This window comes from Pygoscelis adeliae, unplaced genomic scaffold (genome assembly GCF_000699105.1).
Source record: "Pygoscelis adeliae isolate BGI_AS28 unplaced genomic scaffold, ASM69910v1 Scaffold25, whole genome shotgun sequence".
Lineage (NCBI taxonomy): Eukaryota > Metazoa > Chordata > Aves > Sphenisciformes > Spheniscidae > Pygoscelis > Pygoscelis adeliae.
The window spans coordinates 712,841-732,185 of record NW_008824808.1 but is presented as its reverse complement, the minus strand read 5'-3'; the positions used below and the strand labels follow the sequence as shown (position 1 = coordinate 732,185).

Genomic DNA, 19,345 nt, shown 5'->3' with positions numbered 1-19,345 from the left:
TTCTCAGTCGGTAGAGCATGGGAAGCTGAAAAGTCCTTGGCTAGTGTAAGCGTTACCTAGCAACAACTAAAACATCGGTGTGTTATCAACTTTGTTCTCATCCTAAACCCAAAACCCAGCACTGTACCAGCTACTAGGAAGAAAATTAACTGTATCCCTGCTGAAACCAGGACAGTCATGAAGATACCAGGGATAAGGCTGCTTTCCTGTCCACTTTTTTCCTTTAGGATTATTCCAGATTTTTCAGGAGGTGGTCTGGCATTACCTACATCTAGAATGTTAGTGGTATCTAAACTTCGCAAGGTCTTTACAGTACTATGGAATTGTGGAAGAATACTCTTTAACTTCTTCATAGCAAACACACATACACACACATAGAGAAGTCAAATTAGAGAAAAATTCAGGGTTGCCTGGTGGTCTTTGTGATATTGCAAACCCTGTTGTGGTCTTGTCCTTGCCTGTTCTTAAAGCTGATGAAGTCTGGACTGCTTGCCAAACAAGTCTTCTGTCATAGAATTCAAAAGATGAAAGAAAATAAAAAGTTAAAATAAAGGGTCTTCTGAGGATTTAAGGAATTCTCCAGAGCAATTTGGGGACTGGTAAATTAGAGATAATGGTCATGACTATAAATATATTTGTGTTTTATTTCAGTTGGCTTTTGAAACTATGAGTGTAATATCAGTTGTTACTAATTGCATACTGATTGGAATGTCTCCACAAGTGAATGCCCTTTTCCCAGACTCAAAAATGGACCTTATTCTGACTGTGGCATTGGTAGAGGTAAGTCTGCCTTCAAACAGTGCATGTGTTTTAGTAGCAAATAACATGAATAATGTTATTATTCACAGTGGAAATGATACCAGGAAGTAGACTCCCACCTCCTTATATTAAAAGGAAATTAAAATTTCCCTACCAAAGAAGTGTTTCAAAATCTTGCTTTTTGATTTCTTTCTTTTCTGTGTTTTCATGCACTGTGAATGTTGTTGCAGTACTTTTCCATACATTCCCAAGATACTGTGCATTTGTTGCTTCATGTATTTCACGAATTTAATAGTGCTATTTCAAGAAGGAAAATAACCACATTTTTGTGAACTGGTTATTTCTCTACTTGTTTTGTGACCCCAGCATATCTTATAAAGACCTCCTACATAATCTTTATAGATGTTTCCTGTAAGGCTTATCTGAAACAAGTATGTATGATGACTATAAATACTAGTGATTGTAACAGCATTTGGGTTTCATCTTTTCCTAATTCTGTGTAGTAAACACTTGTCATTCCTTTTCAGGGAAGGAGAGATGACTATGGGCATTTTATATAGTAACTGAGATTGTAGGGCTTTGCCCTTGTGTATCTTTCTTTTGGAGCTTTCTTGTATTGCATTGCCTTGACTTTCGTCATTATGCTATTTTAGCTTTTAGGAACTGGATTACTTTCCTTGTGGCAAAAAGTCTGTGTTGCCTATGTGTGGTTGTTAAACTGCATCGCCTTACAGAGGTGCAACAGGAGCACATACTTCTTTGTTGTTGTTTTTACAGGTGTTAAGCATTATGCAATGAATTATGAGCTTGCTTTGAGTTTTATTTTCCAAGCCTTAAGCTTTGCAGAGTTAACTCTAAATATGAATCATGTCAACTGGTTTACTGAAGTTCGAGTCTACAGACAGCCTGATGTACTCTTCTGTTATGCGTGTGTGAACATTTGCATTAACCTCAGTGAGGTATTTTAATATAAAACTAATTCGGTAATTTAAATGTAATGCTATAGTTCATTACTGGACAACATATCCAGAGATCATATTATGAAAACTGTATGACTGAATGTAAGCAGTATGGATTTATGGCAGCTTAAAGAGACGGGGCTATTCTTGCCTTTGCTTCCTGGTTATTTATTCCCATCTTACCTGTTTTAATGTGAAGCTGGCTATGTGGTCTCAAGGCAGACCTCTGTTTCTTGGTAGGCTATAGGAGAATACCAATGTTTTTCTTTCTAAATTTAAATTCTGCTTATATGCGATCCTTTAGATTACAGGAATAGCAGCATGGTAATTAGGTAGCTCTTGGAATTCCTTTTTAGCAGTGTATCTCAAATTATCTACAAATGCTGTCGAAAGGGAGATCAAGAAAACAAAGGGAGAAAGTTTGAAGAGAAAAGGTAAATTAGTACTGAGGGGAGGAAAGGCAAAAATGTTGTCTTATGCCAAGAAGCAACTTGGCGAAGACCACCGATCTATATTTAACTACATTGTATGAAGGGACTGATGGAGGCTAATGCTGGATGAGCCAGAGGAGAGGAAAAGCAACCATTTGGTTAAAGAAAAGTCAAGTTTTCTTTTATTGTTGTTCTTAGTAAAAAAAACCCAAAGCAACCCGTAATGTACGTGTCAGAAAACGTATATTTAAAAAAGTTTTAATCACAAGCATTCAGTATGCTTGATACTTTTAAGTATGCTGCTCTGAATTTTTTGGTCTGTTTTTGTGTTATTACAAACTATTTATTGTCTGAGAAAACACAAAGACACAGAATGAACATGAGTCTTATAGTACTTTTCTGCAGCATAACAAACCATGTGATTTTTTAGAATGTTGTTGGTTATAAACAATTCCAAAACTGTTCAACGTGAAATTTAAAACTTTTGCAGTCTCCTGAGGGACAGTCTTTCAGTACATTTTAAACTATTTAACAACTTCACGGGTGTGGGTTTGTTTTGTTTGTTTGGTTTTTTTAAAGAGTCAGAGAATAGCTCAGGTCATACAATCTTGCAAAAAGTTTTGTAACACAAGTTAATGAAGTTTCTGGAGTCCAAAAGAGTTCTCCAAAGGGAAACACATTTTATATATAAATTTATTTTTAAAACTATATGAAAATGAACACAACAAACATGATTTTCACTTCTGTTGAAGACAGTTTCCATTGTGTTAAGTTAAACATGTTCTTAGTTACAGAAATGTTTTTTTTTATCAATAGTTATGTTGTACATATTTCAGGTTAAAACATTGATTACAAAAGGTAGAAAGAAGGGAGGGTTACTAGATGCTGTGGGACTATGAACAGCAGCAGTATGGATTTATGGCAGCTTAAAGAGACGGGGCTACTCTTGCCTTTGCTTCCTGGGTATTTATTCCCATCTTATCTGTTACACTGGTACTTTCTTTTATCTGGTGCATGATGAATCAGATTAGGAAATTGATCTGGGAGAAGCTGTCTGACCCAGTTCACTGGTGAAAGGGAGCAGGGCAGAAGCAACTCTGTGTGGAAGACATGCAGTAGTGCTGTGGGTTTCTGCTGGATTAAATTTGTGGGACTTCTGCACCACTGAGTCTTTCTCCTGTAAGTATTACTTCATCTACAGGAAGATCCCTAAACTACGAGAGGAGCACAAATCTCATGTATTGGCAGTATTCCCTTGCACCTTTACTGTATTTACTAATGATTAAACTGTGCATTTCAGTTATAAAGAAAAAGTCAGGAACAGAATATATCACATTAAACCTCTAGGACAAACCTGGTGCGTCTAAAGTACATCGGTGTCAACGTAGGAAAAAATTCTATTGGATGTGTCAGGGTATTGATAGAAAAGCATTTTAGATCACCTAGTAGAGATTCAGAAACACATGATACAGGTGAGTTATTTTACTTTCTGGTGTTTGCTGTCATTAAATATTTTTATCAGGTTTAAGTAATAGAGACTCCAGTTGAATATTTATATATCTGTTTGATGCAAAGCTAAACAGAAAAAGCACTGTTCTTACCAAAGCCAAGCATAGGTATTAGCAATGTCCTGATTTTTTTTTTTTTCAAAAAAATGTTAGTGCTTTTTAATAATAATTCTAATACTCTTCAAATGGAAACATGTTTATATGGCAACATTTGACATCACTCAGTACGGATGTAATGAAGAACTGTGTGTGATATTCTTGTGAGCATTCTGTACAGAGCCCCTACAGATTTATGCAAACTAATTTTTTTTCATTAACAACACTAACTCTACTGCTGTCTATACTTTTGGTGGGAATATGTATTGTATCAGCAAAGTAAATGCTAATTAAATAGAATAAAATATTAAGCATTTCATGATAAATAATGGTAAGCATTAGAATCATAACATTTAATAATAATTTTTAAGTATTAAAACAGTGATTATTTTTTTTGAACAGTTGACCTATTTTCATCAATCCAACATCTGCTTCCATGGCAACATGATTTGAACCAGGAGCAGAATCATGAAACTCCCCTCTTTTACTTACGGATGGATGCTAACTGAGTGCAGCAAGTGCAGTTTTCAAACAAAAAGAAGTAGGTGAATGTCCTTAAAGCAGGAAACAATAAGCCCTTAGTAACATAATTTTAAAATAGTTATATCCCATAGTGTGTTTAGTTCTTCAGGCTTTACCATAGGCACATACTTCTGGTATGAACCATAGGTGCAAAGTAGGATATTTCAAGTAAGCATCTGTGCTTGTGTGAAACTGTTCCCAATCACCTCTGACTTCTTACACTGATTTGGAAAAAAAGAGGAAATTACTCTGAAGAAATTTGGTGAATAGTTGGGGGAGTGGGTTAAAACAAGGTGTAACTTTAATTCTGCAGTGCTTTTTTATTTTTCTTTGAAAATTGTTGACAAAGAGTTTTGTTCCTGATGACTATTTCTTTTTAATGTAGACTCCCATAAATTCAAAGAATGCTAATTAAATCAGTTTCAGGACTACTGTGAAAGTTGAGTCCAAGAAATCAGTTGTATGTACAATTCTTAGTAGTGATTTTTTTTTTCCAAACAGTACATCAGTAGGGGTGTTTTGAAGCAATACCTGTAAAGTACAGCTTAACATGAATGTATCGTAATCTCCAAAAGTAACTCGTTGTGTATCCAGCACTCAAATGTAGTAAACTAATGGAAGGCTTTTACGTAGAGGTGCACTTAGCCTGGATGTTTTATGTCACATAGAGGCATTTGGGGATTAGCTTGGAAATACCAAGTAATAATGGAGGGCCCTTTTGATAGCTGTAGTATAAAATCTGACCTTACAGTCTACAAATATGATTTTGGGAAGATTGTAATCAGCTCTGGTATAGATGAAAATGAGGACCTTAGCATGAGGACAGGACTAGCATATTTGTAGTAAACATGCTTAATAAACAGTTCGACTGTGTGGATTTGATTTCAAATCCTTATGAGGACTCCATGAAATAGATCTTCATGAGCTTCGTAAAAAAAAATATATATTTAAAAGTCAGTTCTGTAAGAGGTATGGAGTGGAATAAGGGAAGTAACACTTAAGCTTCGTTTTTTCTGGGTGAGGAGGAGCTGGCAGTCCATTTGTCAAAGGCTGGAAAGCAGGAATCATAGCTTGTTAATAAAGCTGAAAAGTTAGTGGGATTATGTTTGTGTTAGCTGATCCGAAATCAAAGTGGTTGAGAATTGCCTGGTACATCTGCTTTTCTCTAGAGCTCCATTTTCTTAAGTGTATTTCTTCATCAAAGGCCTCCTGGTGTACAGTAGAAGCTCCTTGAGCTTCTGCTAAAGCACTCTTAACGTAATGGCCCCAACACTCGGTAAGCTCAGCAGTAAACTTGACAGTTGTTTCTGAAATCATGTGCCAAAGAAACTGGGAAACACTACCAGAGTTGAGCAGTTTGGATTCTAGTAGATGAGAAAGTATATTTATCATCTGGTTCTAGGCACCATTGTACTTTGCTTTCTAGATAAACTTGGAATTCAGTAAGCAATGCATCCTGAGTGCAGTTGAAGATCTTTTGAATCCGCTTCCTGAGCAAAAGCAATTTTAGGTGGCTTGTTATGTCAAAATTAAAGTCTTTTCCCTGTATTTCCTTTAAAAAAAATCCTTACACATTTTGCAACAGATATCAGTGCTATCTGTTTTTTCCTGATAAAGCTGTTTTTTTTTTTTTTCATTTTTTAAGAAACTGTACTAGTTGGCTTATTTCTTAGCAATAACATACGTGACTCCATTCTGGCAGGGTGGAAGTGAGGCGTGGTTCTGCGTGGTATAGTGTTCTGCATGTGTGGAGCAAACAGCTTTATTCGTGTAGAATTCAGGAGTTTGGGATTTAGCAGATATGCAAAGTACACTTACATATCGGCCAACTTTACATAGTAAAGAAACTGGAAAAAAATGCAGAAAAATAAGCTGCATCAGCATACACACATATAAATCCACTGACATTAATGGAGTTATGATAGTGCAAAGTTGAAGCAAACCAGCTGTGCATAAAGCGATTTTTTGCTAAATTATTTCTGTGCTTGTTACAGGCACTAATTTAAAATAAAGTAGCTGCAGAGTTTCACATACAGAATCGGAGAGTAGTCTAGGTTGGAAGGAACCTCTGGAGATTATTTGGTCCCATCTTCTGCTGAAAGCAGGACCCTAGATTAGGTTGTCCATGTCATTGTCAAGCTAAGCTAAGACTTGAATACTTCCAGTGAGGGAAAGTCCACTGCTTCTCTGGGCAACCTATTCATTGTTTAATTGTTCTCGTGGCAAAGAATTGTGTTTTTTTTTTCTTATGGCAAGAAAAAATTTCCCTGAAGCAACTTGTGGCTCATGGCTTCTTGTTCTTTCCTTGTGAAAGGGCACCTCTGTCTTCTCTAAAGCTACCCGTTGGGCATTGGAAGACGGTGATTAGGTCCTCCCCACCCTCCCGAGCCTTCTCTTTTCTAAGTGGAGCAAACCCAGTTCCTTCTAAGTCAGGTTCTTCAACCCTGTATTCTTGGTGGCTCTCCAGCAGGCCCCCTCCAGGTTTGCAGTGTCTGTTTTCCAAGTTGCCAGTGCCACTTTTAAAGAAACAAGGAGTGCTTTTCATGTGGGCTTACCCCCTTATATCTTTCTGCTAGTTGCGGTGTGTATTCTTTCTTTGTCCTCAATCTATTTGCTCTTTAATCAGAGAAAATAATTTCTGGGAGCAGTTGTACAACTCTTAACTTTTTTACTGCTGAAATTTTTTTGGCAACAGTCTCCAGGTATCTGTCTTTCCATATGCTAATTCTTTTCTGCGGCAGTGTGTTTTTTCCATACTGATATGCATACTTATATGCATGCATATATACTACATGAGGGTGTTTTGTTTAACCTGAGTAGTTTGTCAGTTTTCAGGTATAAATGTAAGGAGTAGTATTTACTGGTAAATATTTGATGTGTGGTTTAAATTTCTGTCTAATTAAATGTTAATTAACATTAATTTCTGTCTAGTTAAATGCATAGAAAAAAATTATTATTTAGCTATAATGAATGAGTATTAATTAGGAAGTGTTACATAAGGCTCTTTTTCTGAAATGCTTCATGGTAAGGTACAAACCTTACTGACAGCTTTACAGTTCCTTTTTGAGAAAATACTTAGCAAGCTTATTAATCAGGTATTCTATTTTAGTGAAACAGATATCCTAGCCAAGACCTATCTATGCTTGCACTTGTAATGAAAATAGGAAAATACAGAAAGATAAATGGAAAAATGCACTTTATGTAAATTGTGTAATTATTTGGTTCATTGATGTATACATACATAAAATAATTCTGCAACATTACTAATTCTGAATGTTAAAAAAGGGTAATCCAAGCCACTGGTGATTTCAATTAACATATTGTTTCTGTTCAAGAATACCTCTACCTCAGCTGCAAACATACACATAGTATGTATACATATACATAAGAAATCATATCTAAAAGTCCTCCTTTAAAAATGTGACATGTATATTTTCATTTTTAATATTGTACAAAATAGTAATTTAATTTTTATATTCTATGCTAGACAGGTAAGCCACTGCAATTTGGTTTATTCCTAGATTTGCAATTGTGAGCTATAAAAATAGTTTGATATTTTAATTTCAAGCTGAAACCCTGGCAAAAATTACCAGAAGATGCTGAATAGTGTTGGTATAACACTTAGTGGAAGTTTCTAAAGGCTACTGTAGTATAAAGACCTAACAAAGTTTACTGATTCTTTAGTTTACTGTTTGACAATGTTTTAAGAATAAAAATGAACTCAATTTCTGTGCATTTTATACACATTGTACTTTGCCAAAGATTCTTGAAATTGTAGGTTTAGTTTGAATATAAAGTTACGAAATATTTTAGATAAGTTATTCTTCTGAGTAACCGGGGAACAGATTGTTCTCAGGGTTTTTTTCTCACCTCAGTGACAGTTTTAACCTTTCAGGTGGTGGGAGGATTTATGGATTTGTCTGTATAAAATTTTATAAATGCTTGCCGCTAAACCAGACGCCTGGGACCATATCAACGAGGTTAAAAAGACAATTTTGCTGGTTGTACATTAATATGGATTATGTTTATTTCCAAAATCAAAATTTATCACAGATCTTTTTATTGCCATCTACTGGTTCTTTTGAGATATTCATTCTGGTTTAGTGTAGATTTTTGGTCACTTTGAATAGGAAAGGTTAATGGCAAAAGCTTGTCAGAATGAAAACAAATATTAAAAAATTCAAAGATCTAAGTAATTTTGTAGTTGCTGGTTGTATTCCGTAGCTTTCTGCTAGTATAGAAATGAAAATGCATATTAACATCTATCTGTTCTTAAAGAGTCCAATGGCTTTTTGAAAGTCTTAGAATTTAAAACTGTATCTGTGCATTTTCCTATTTGTGAGTCATTTTAATTTGTTCCTCCTTGTTTTCTCTTCTTTTCTCAAACCCTTCCTTTTTCAGATTCTCAATTTGCAATATTGGAAGTTGAAAAATAATCACACAGATGAATGAATTGTGCTGTTCAAACTATGTACAAACACTGAAATGTGTTAAATATGTGGGTATGAGTAGTAATGTGTAGGACAGCAGGAAACTACTGTATTGCATCAGGTTTTTCAACCCTGATGACTGAAGTGTGTCGATATATTTTACTACTGTGTCTATCCCAACTGGAGCATTGTATTTTGACAGTAATTTTCATTCCTTACTTTAGGGTGACACAATTCAGAACGTGATTTTTATCTTTAAATAAATATGTGTCTTGGTTGTTAAGGTCAGACTTGGTGTATGAAATACAGCTTTATGTTTGGATTTTGGGTTTTTTTAAACAGAATTTTTTGACCCAGTTGAACTAGGAGTATGTACAAAGGAATGCCTGAGCTACATCAGATCATGGGTCTGTCTAGGCCAGAATCCTTTCTGCAGCAGAGGCCAAGGGAAGACTATATTAGTATAGCCATCTATGTAGTCATGCTTCCTCAAAATTCATTCCCAGAATCTGGTGATTTGCGGTGTAGACCTTCTAAAGGACCTGTCTCATTACTGAAAATGAGCTGGCCAGAGCTGCATATGAGAGTGCGCAATGCGTTTATACAATGGCATATCCACTTTTTCAAAAGAACTTTAATTATTTTATAGTAAAAAGCTAGTTAAGCAACTAATGTTAATATACTCTTACCTTAAAAAGTAATCATTGTGTGTATTGGTTCTACCCTGAATTTTTCTAGCTTTTCTCTGCTCTTTTTTCAGTTGTCTTTTCTGTGTAAGAAGGACTTTTAATTCTGAATTGGGTACTGCCAGCGTGGGTGTGACATTATAGTGGAGGTTAAGAGATCGGTGGCACAGGAAGCCCTCTCTCCCACTGGGAAAGAAAACCTGGGAGGAGTCTTAGTAGAAACAGTGATAGCAAAAAGGGAATACTTTCTTCTTGCCGTCAGCCAGGTGGTGGTAGGAACAGAGAGCTACAAAGGTATCAGGTGCTAGTTAGCTGAAAGACCTGAACTTTCAAGAAGGATCACAGCAATGCTTTAACTCGCGTTGGAGTCCCTTCAGTAAGAAGCAGAAATGGGTGTGTGTCCTGGGATTGTGCCATTCCTCATGAATTTACGTTATCTGGTTGATACTACAGTATTTTTAAACCATGCGTATACTAGGAAGGTTGGATGGGGAAGATACCTTAGGAATTCTTCCTGGAAGAGAGCATATTCCTTAACTATACTAATAAGTGGTTCAGAAGTGTCCACCTGGAAAAACAGCAGGAGAAGACTGAGTAGGAATATTTTTTCTGTTCCTTGTGGAATTGTGCAAGGCTGCCAAAATGACAAAACTTCAAAAGGGAAGATGAATAGAGAACAGATCTTTGGAGACAATTACAAGACATTTTAAAGAACTTTATAAGAATCAGGCTTGCAATCTCATTAAAACCCACTTAGCTTAATATTTCCCGCAAAGATGTTTCCTTTAATGTATAAACATGATATTTCCAGCTCAGGCCGGATCAGGATGTACAGCTTCCTTGCTGGCAGTTGGAAGCTGAACGGCCAGACAAAAGCCAAGTTAATACCTATTAATATTCACTGTTTACCTTCCACTTGATTAAGATTAGTAATTGTTTAATGACAAGATAGAGTATAAACATTCAAAGCCTTCTGGCTTCACAACCATTCCAAGGTTGGCTTAGCATTTCATGGAATTGAATTGTTTTGTTTTGTAAATAATGTTTTAGTTTATTCAGTTAAATTATTTAAGTAATTTTCTGCAAATGTGATATCCGTAACTGCCAGCACAAGCCTGAATAATGGCATTTCGTAGAGAATAGGTATAGCTGTAGGATTCAGATACCGTATTTCCATACATCTGTCATGCAGTTTGCAGTAGTGTTTCTTTGTATTGTTCTTACTAGAAGCCTTCCTTCTCGGGGACTGTAATGTTCTTCCCGTCTCCAAAGTTTTAGGTAACTTCTTTGTCTAAGGTGTTATGTGTTGGTGGGTTGGTTGGTTTGGTTTTTAAACTGTGCGTATCATTGGAGGAAAAATCCAATTAGCCATTTGTATCCTCAGATGATTGAGAGTGAAAATGAGTGGCTCTGAGCAGGTAAGGAAATCCATAGGCAGAAAATGTGGGATTTGCAGCTGCAGTTCAAAAAGAGATGGAGAACAGGAGATCAGTAAAACTGTCTCCAAGTAGCAGGAGAAAGCCAGTCATACATGTGTTGGAGCCTCTGTATTGTCGATTAGATATAAACACCTCTTTTCAGAGAGAGTCTTAATGATGTAATATTGATGCTTGCATGTTTTCCATTATAAAATTGCAGAAGAATTTGCTTTTCTTTTATTAAATTTTCTTTGCAATAACTTCTAACACTCTGGTTTGGAGTGTTAAGCCTTCTGGATCGACTTTTGTATTCATGTATTCATTGACTTTGTTACATACTTACTCAATATTGTAAATGTAATTAGTAGTCATTTATTGGAAACTTGTAGCATGAGTTCTACAGTCTTTTATTTAAAAATGGGCTAAATTTGTTGCTATAGTTTTTCCTATCCTGACCCTCTTTAGAAAAAGTTCCAAAGCATCATTGGCTTTTTAAAATCTGGGTTTATAAAAACAAAAATAATTCCCTTTGTTTTTTGTTTGCTTGCTTTGTTTTGTTTTTTAAGTGCTGAGAACCACCTGGCATGCTTAACTGAAAACTGATTTTGGAACTCAAATTGTGCAAGAAAATGCAGTAATGGACTGAAAGGCTGTGGTATAGAGTTAATTTTTTTTTTAATAGTCTCTGTGAAAATGTTTTATTAAACGCAGGCTGAAGATGGTCATGAATCATCCTGTAAAGTAAATGTCAAAAGAAGTGGGGCATAATTACTTCATTTTTGCACTGAATTTTTATCTTATACTGGAAGGAAGTGTCAATCCAGACTTTCACTCTTCTGATCAGAAGAAATTAGTGGAATGATGTGTAATTTTCAAAGGGATTTTTCATTAACTGTGGTAGTGTGCAAGCCACCTAGTATGCTGCTGCTTTCTATTCTAATACCTTGAACAGTCCTTTTGAAGTCATGGGAGATTTTTAATGTATGCCTATAATTGGCTAAATTGCTACAATGAATAATACAAAGGAGGTACAGTTAGAAGCTGCTGAGAATTCATAAGCTATAATATGTTTGATCAAGGTTAGTTTTAGTCAGAGGCTTTGTCGTAAGATAAAAAGTGTGTGTGTGTGCATGGTATAGGGATTACAGATAAACCAATATCAAATACAAGGGTATCTTTTATTAAACTTGAAATACAGAGTTTGCAATACTTGAGTTTGTCTGCATCTCAGTGTATTTTTTTTTCAGAAGTTCATAACCATTGCAAATTCTGAGTGAAACTTGGTTTAAAATCCAGTGAAATGGGAATAAACAGTTTTTATTAAAGGATATGTTTAAATTTTTATTGTTATAACTTAGCAAATAAAGTTGTTGCATTCAAGTACTTTCTTGCTCTTCTAGTTTCTAAAAGGCTGCCTTTTTAAAAAGGATGGATATACTAGGAGTAGTTTGTAACAGATAAATTATTAATGCATCTTGAAGAATAGTATGTTTGAAAAAATTGAAGTATTAGTTCATTCTAACACTGGTTGCATTTGGTAGTCCTGCTTTATTTCCTGTGTAATTATAGGAACTACAGGAGCAAGCAGGAGAAATAGAATGAGTATTAGTGTGACATACTTCCAGTGGTTTTCATGCCAGTTTAGCAAAATAATTCTGGGGGAAGTGTATTACGTTTTTTTAAAAAGTATAAAATGTGTGTATAGGGAGGATTTGAGGGTTAACTCCTTACACGTGAATGAGGAGTCCACAACCCAGACTATAGAGTGTTCCTATAAGTGCTCCTGTTTCAGTTTCAGTCCCTGAAATTACGGGAGACTGTAAAATTACTTTTAGATTCTGACTGCAAACTGTCCTTTAAGAGTAAAAAGCACAGCTGGTAGTGAGAATGGGATGTGGCTGTATTCCTCCCCATGGAGACAGCAGGTTGAAAAGTGACACTGGTACCATTTTATTAATAGGTTCATGAATTGGTCTTCCCTAAACTTGGATGGTCCTGTCACGGCCAAGTAGAACCGACTTTGGATATGTCAGATGGAATGACTGAATCTGCCTTTTTAGGACTTCTAGTTTGGGTTATTTTGGTGCATGTCTTGAAAGCCACGTGTAGCACAAAACGTACCTGCTGATTTCCTAGGTAGTACTGAGACTGCAGTTCTCTGACAACTGTATGGTCTTTGTATCGGTGTGACTGAAATTGCAAGTTCTGAATTTTCTGAGTATAAGTAGAGCCTTCTACCATTTTGTTTTTCTGTTTTTATGAATCTTTCAAGTTGCTCAGGCTTTCTAAGGTGCTGCGATGGTTACACTAAGGCCGTAACTACTCAGAGAAGTTAACAGTAACAGTTACTGAAGAAGAAATGTTAGGGGTGCACCTCCCCATTTGGATGCTCTGTTACAGTATTATAACAGTTTTATTCTGGTATAAATCCTTAAAATGAGAGGCTCAAAATCTGCTGAGTTTTTAGTCTTTTCCATGTCTCCTCCCCTCCTCCCTAACTGTTTCTGAAGGTGGAGTGAGTAACAGTAATGGCAGCTTGCTCTCCCCTCCTGCCCCCCCGCCAATGTAGATTAAACTCTGAGATCTGCAGTTACAGTTTAAATACAAAATAATTTGTATAGCAATGGATCAAAAGCTATACGTTGTAAAATGTCTTCTAAAGCTGAAGTGTAAGAGTACATACAGCTGTATGATACATTTCTCAGATTTTAGCTAGGGAAGCTATATGCAAGAATTGCGTTTCTAGTAGAAACACTGAACAAAAAAGGGGAGGGAATCCAGCTTCCTTTGCAATGTCATATTGTATTAATAATTGCAGCTGTATCTTGCTTTGCTCAGCTTCCATCTGAAGACGTCTGAGCTGCAGAGATATAGCAAGCGATAGGAGCATAATCTTGCAAGCCATAAAAGAGACAGATGCTTGTTTTGATCCCACAAAGCAGTTGTGGCTAATATGTAAAAAGTTGTATTGTGGCTTCTTTTTAAAGTTTGGGAGAATTACAACTTTGACTCTTATTTCAAACAAAAGAAGCCTTCTGTCTTGTCATTTTCCATTAGTGCATTGTCTAGAGATACTGCCTTGGTACAATAATATTGATGCATTTCTGCTGGTGCAAACATGTTCTTATGCAATTTATAACATCCAATGATCACTTAGACTTTTTTGGCAAAAAGTCAAGACTTTAAGATAAATTCATGTTAGATTCATTGTGTATATTACCATCTGTAGCTATAAACTGGAAAATTAGTGTCGAAACTGTGGAGAGCCTGAGAGGGCTACCTAGTGTTTGGGTGTCTACCTCAGACAAAGCTTGACTTTGTCAGGATGGGACTCAAGTGTGCGTCGTTCTCCCTCTGCCCCTGTCTATTCTATTTTTCATCAGGAGAAAACGTGAGTGGCTGTTTGAAAGTGGAGGAGCTGCATACAGTGTAACAGCTCCTCCCGTCTGGCTGATTGGGGGGTGAAGATTCAGAGTGTTTTGTAGACCCTGCCCTTATGTTTAGCTTATCTAACTTTTCTTTCCCTGCTCTGAACCAGAACCATGTGTATCTTGACCAACCCTAGGAGATGTGAGGTTCCTGGCATGGGGGTTTTCAGCCTTCCAAAGTAACCGATGCATGAACTTTCTCTTCTTGTAGTTAGAAAGCTTTTAACCAAAATCTCCCAGGTACAAGTTAAGCTGACTGCTACTTGTAGTACAGAAAAATAATTGGTCACTGCTTCCTTTATGAGACCTTCAGACTGCTATGATGTCCTTATCTTCTGTTTTCTAAACTGCATGAACTCAAAAAATCTTTCAGCTCTTCCTTACAGGTCATTTTATTTCAAAATACTTGTTGTTGTTCTTACCTGGGTTGTCTATGTATTTTTTTTTTTTTTAATTATGATACCTGAAACCAGATACAAGTGCATAAGCTATACCACTTCTGAGAGTAGAAAAGTTCAAGTACCTCCTATGTTGTATGTGATGCTCTTTTTAGCATGTCAAAGTTTTTTTTGTCTTTTCTGCAATGACATTGTACTGAATCTTTCTTTTTTTTTCTGAATTGGTGCTATACATCTTTCAATGTGTAGCTGTTTGTGTTTTTACTGAATCTCATCTTGTTCATTAAGACTATTTCTTCAGTTTTTCAGGATCGCCGAGTTCTAATCCTGCTCTTCAGAGCACTTGGATTTCTCCTTGCTTGATACTATGTGCGCAGTTCTTAAGCAGATTTTCCTGTTCAGTCACCAAAATTGTTAATGAAACTATTGAACTAGGATATGATCCAGCACAAATATTTGTAGGCCCCCACGGGATAGTCCTTCCAGCTTGACAATTGCTAACTATTACTGTTGGAGGGATTTTCTTTTCCAGTCAGTTGTGTGCTTCCCTATTCAGTAATTTGATTTAGAGCATTGTGAGAGTGACACAGCTACTATCAATCTTGTTAGAGTAGTTACATTTACTTTTATTGTTGCTTCTCAACCCACGTTTGAGGTTATATGCATTTCTGCACTATGGTTTCATTTGTGAATGGTTTTGCAAGGAATTTCAGAAATATACATTGATTTTTAGAAATTGGTTTCTAGCTATCAAACAAATTATAACAAAATGTGTTATTCATCCTCTGCCACTGTTCTCTGAATTATAACCAATTAGTGTTATATCAAGGCACGGGCATGTCTGTGTAAAAACATGTGCATGATAGGCAAAAATCACACAAAAAAGGTTTATGTAGGCCAAAAAGTTAATTGTTTTTTGTGGATAGAATTTTGTTGGCACTTGCATTTCCGAATAAGTCTTCATTTTAAGTTCTACCTGGTAGGCTGCAGGTTTATCCCAGTGAGAAAAGATAGGGGTCTATTCTGTGAGCTGATGGTGTGCTTGCCCCCACTCAGAACAGAAAGAAGGTCTGAGGTGTTCTTAGGTAAGCAGTTTTGTGGAAGGTGATTAGTGACCTCTTCCAGCATAGTCTCTTTCATTTTAACAGCACATGTGAGATTGCAAATACACCAAGGGTACTGTCAATGAGCTCTTGAGTCATTAAAAACATAGTGAAAGCTCTGATGTGGCCAAACACCAGGTAATTCTGTTTCATTAGAACTGCTGAATGTGTGCAAATACGTACCAGTTCAGAATGACTGAACTATGAAACAAATTTCTTTTAGTGTGTACAGTCCCTTTGGACCATTGTTCATGTAATAACAATTTGCTGGATTGCTGCGTTAAAGAGGACAAGTATGTGGGTGGGAGGTTTTTACCCATACTTGCTAATCTAAAATACAGCTATTTTATTTTAGAACTAGATAGCGTGCTAGTCTTCTGTCAAGAAATGGTAACAAAATATTTAGGAATATTTGACAGTGTTAAGTCTGGCAGTGTTTGAAGCTGAGTTGCTGTTTGAGATAAAATATCTGATGCATTGGCAACATTTTGCCAATCAATGCAAATCACTGCCACAAACATAGGTCAAAGTTGGTCGTGTTTCTGTTTTCAGTTCGCTGACTAGTATTTAAAAGTAGAGAATAAATATACTTAAGGGAAAAGAAATGCAATGGCTTAGAATGGAAAGAACACAAGCATTCACTTATGATTCTGGGAATCAAAGGGTTTGATTAAGTGCTAGTATGTGGTAGAGTTTATTATCTATGTATTAGTATGCTTTTTAAAAAATTTGTAAAATCTGGAGAATTCTGTGACATTATGCTAAATTAGTTTTGTATCTTTGTTGACAGTTCTATTCTTTGTTGATTATTATGTTTTTATCCCTGGATTTAATAACCAAGACACGCAGTCATGCTTAAGATAAAGTAAGCTTGTCATCTTCAATGAATAGCTTTCAAAAGAGGTTGTAGATAGGCCATTAGTGGCTAAACTTTAGTTAGGAGATATTATTTGTCCTGGAGAGGAGGTGCATAGAAATTCTGAATGTGGTAGGTCTCACGGTTATTTTACCACTAGAGGGCTTATTTGTATAACAGTGAAAAGTGTGCTTGAGAAGGTTGCCTTGCGACAGCTTTCTGATGCTTCACACGGTCCAAGAAAAACAGAGAAAAGCACCACATATGGAAGTGTGACATTGAAGAGATGGATATCAGACTACAAAGTTAAGAATATTATGAACTAGCAATTTGATAATTCCTAGTTCTTCTAAATTCAGAAAATGAAATGAGAGATTGTATCTCAATCTACAACTAGACTTAGAGGCTGATGATGAATAAGAAAAGATTGGAGAAAATAATTGAAAACATCCCATCAAATTATGTTTTTAAAGAGTTTTGCTGTTTATTTGAGCTATGCTTAAAGCACCTCTTTGACAGAGCTATGCGTTTTTTGACATCAGTTGCATTATCTTGGTTTCTGCTTTTCTTTTGCTTTTCATCACAGATGAACATTTCTTCATTTTTACAGTCTACACTAACATGCAAGATTATTTCCTTGGGAATCTGCTTAGTACGGAATGTGCCTCATTCACAGCACCAATGAGAATCATGGTGCAAGTATCTTTTTTCCTGTTCATAAAGCCTGAGTTATAATGGCAGAATATAACATCTCTTTTGGCACTTTCCAAGAGCCTCTCTTTTGTTTTTAAACATTGTTTGGCAGTTGCTGGGCTTGTCAGCACAGAATCTGTGGAGACAGCTTTCCTGAAAACTGCTACTAGCTTTGGGTTTTTGCATGCATATGCACTTAAAATTAATTTTTTGCAGAACTGGAGTTGTTGGTCTGATTCTATTCTTTTGTTTAGAGATCCTGCTCATTATATTTAATGAGTCTTAAAATGTGCAGTTGTCATTCTGAGTTTTGTGTCTGTCATTAGCAAGTATGGAATCCCTAATGTAGACAGTGCAGCTTCATATTTTATCAATAATCTCTAGATACGTTGTTTTGGTTTTGTTTGGTGTGGGTTTTTTTTTTATAAAAAGTACATACAACTGGGCAACAAAACTGATTACATACCAGAGTTCTTACTGGTGCTGGTAGTAATTACACAATGGGGAGTTTAAAGGAAAGTTTGACAGAATATCCCCCTTAAAAAAAAAAAAAAAATCTTTTTAAGGCAAAATTTTGTATTTTGAAATACAAAGAAAGAGTAGTTGTCTAGTTTTTATTTTCATCTTATTCACTGACATTTCTTTTCCAAAAGAAACAATCTCTCTGGAAGTCTAACGTTCCGCACCACTACAAACCTTTATTTCTGTGCAGATAATACTTTTCTCATTTGATGTAGTGGCTTGGTATCACAATGCTGTGATGAAACAAATGGTGGCATGCATCGCCTTTCAGCACTAACTTGGCTCTTAACAGTTGTAGATAAAGATTTGGTTTTTTTTTTCCTCTTCCTGTTTCCCAACTGTTTCCCAAAACTGTAGACAACAGTGACTTCTCTCATGAGTGTCCCTGCCAGCTGTAAGACCCGGATGCCAAGTTCTGGCTCCCAAGCCTTGACCTCTTCTTTGGCTTCTTTTCTGGTCTCTTGGCTGGTTCCTCTGCTTGTTGCTGTGGAATCATCTCTGGAGCTGATCGATGCAAAGCTAGCTCATTCGGATTCTGCTTTATTGTTGGTGATGCCACTTCTCTTAGACTTAGCTCAGTGAGAATTATCCGTATGTTTTTAATATATTCTAAGAGCGACAATTCTTAAAATTCTCCAATTGCTGTGATACAAATATTGATTTTTAATTTTCTTGCTGTAAATAGAAAGTGTTTGGTTCTACTTTGCTTGGAAGTAAAAACAGTCTGAATATAAATACATGGCACAAAGAAGAGTAATCATCCATCCCTGATGTTTTTGTTTGGCACTAGCTTTCTGGATAAAAAGAACGACAGTACTTTCATTGTATGAAATATTTCAGCAACTTCGTAAAGAGCAAGTATGTCTGAGACATGGTTAAAAAGGCTTAAAAGGGATGTGCGTATAATTTGAAGACCAACACGTTCTTTTTTTTTTTTCATCTTTATCAATGATCTGGACAAGGGGATCGAGTACACCCTCAGTAAGTTTGCATATGACACGGCGGGAGTGTTGATCTGCTTGAGGATAGGAAGGCTCTAAAGAGGGATCTGGACAGGCTGGATTGACAGGCCGAGGCCAGTTGTCTGAGGTTCAACAAGACCAAGTGTTGGGTCCTGCACTTGGGTCACAACAACCCCATGCAACGCTACAGGCTTGGGGAAGAGTGGCTGGAAAGCTGCCCGGCAGAAAAGGACCTGGGAGGGGTGTTGGTCAACAGCCGGCTGAACATGAGCCAGCAGTGTGCCCAGGCGGCCAAGAAGGCCAATGGCATCCTGGCTTGTATCAGAAACAGTGTGGCCAGCAGGAGTAGGGAAGTGAGGCACTGGTGAGGCCGCAACTTGAATACTGTGTTCAGTTTTGGGCCCCTCACTACAAGAGAGACATTGAGGTGCTGGAGCGTGTCCAAAGAAGGGCAATGAAGCTGGTGAAGGGTCTGGAGCACAACTCTGATAAGGAGCAGCTGAGGGAACTGGGGTTGTTTAGCCTGGAGAAAAGGAGGCTCAGGGGAGACCTTATCGCTCTCTACAACCACCTG

General features: G+C 36.6%; 1 protein-coding gene across 1 annotated transcript in view; it reads left to right on the top strand.

Moving 5' to 3' along the window:
• Window positions 1-19,345, top strand: part of ANO10 (anoctamin 10) — a 126,815-nt gene that overhangs the window by 19,423 nt on the left and 88,047 nt on the right. The window contains exon 10 of the mRNA XM_009324167.1: window positions 652-780. Within this exon, the coding sequence (XP_009322442.1) occupies window positions 652-780 (129 nt within the window). The remainder of the gene's footprint in view (window positions 1-651; window positions 781-19,345) is intronic.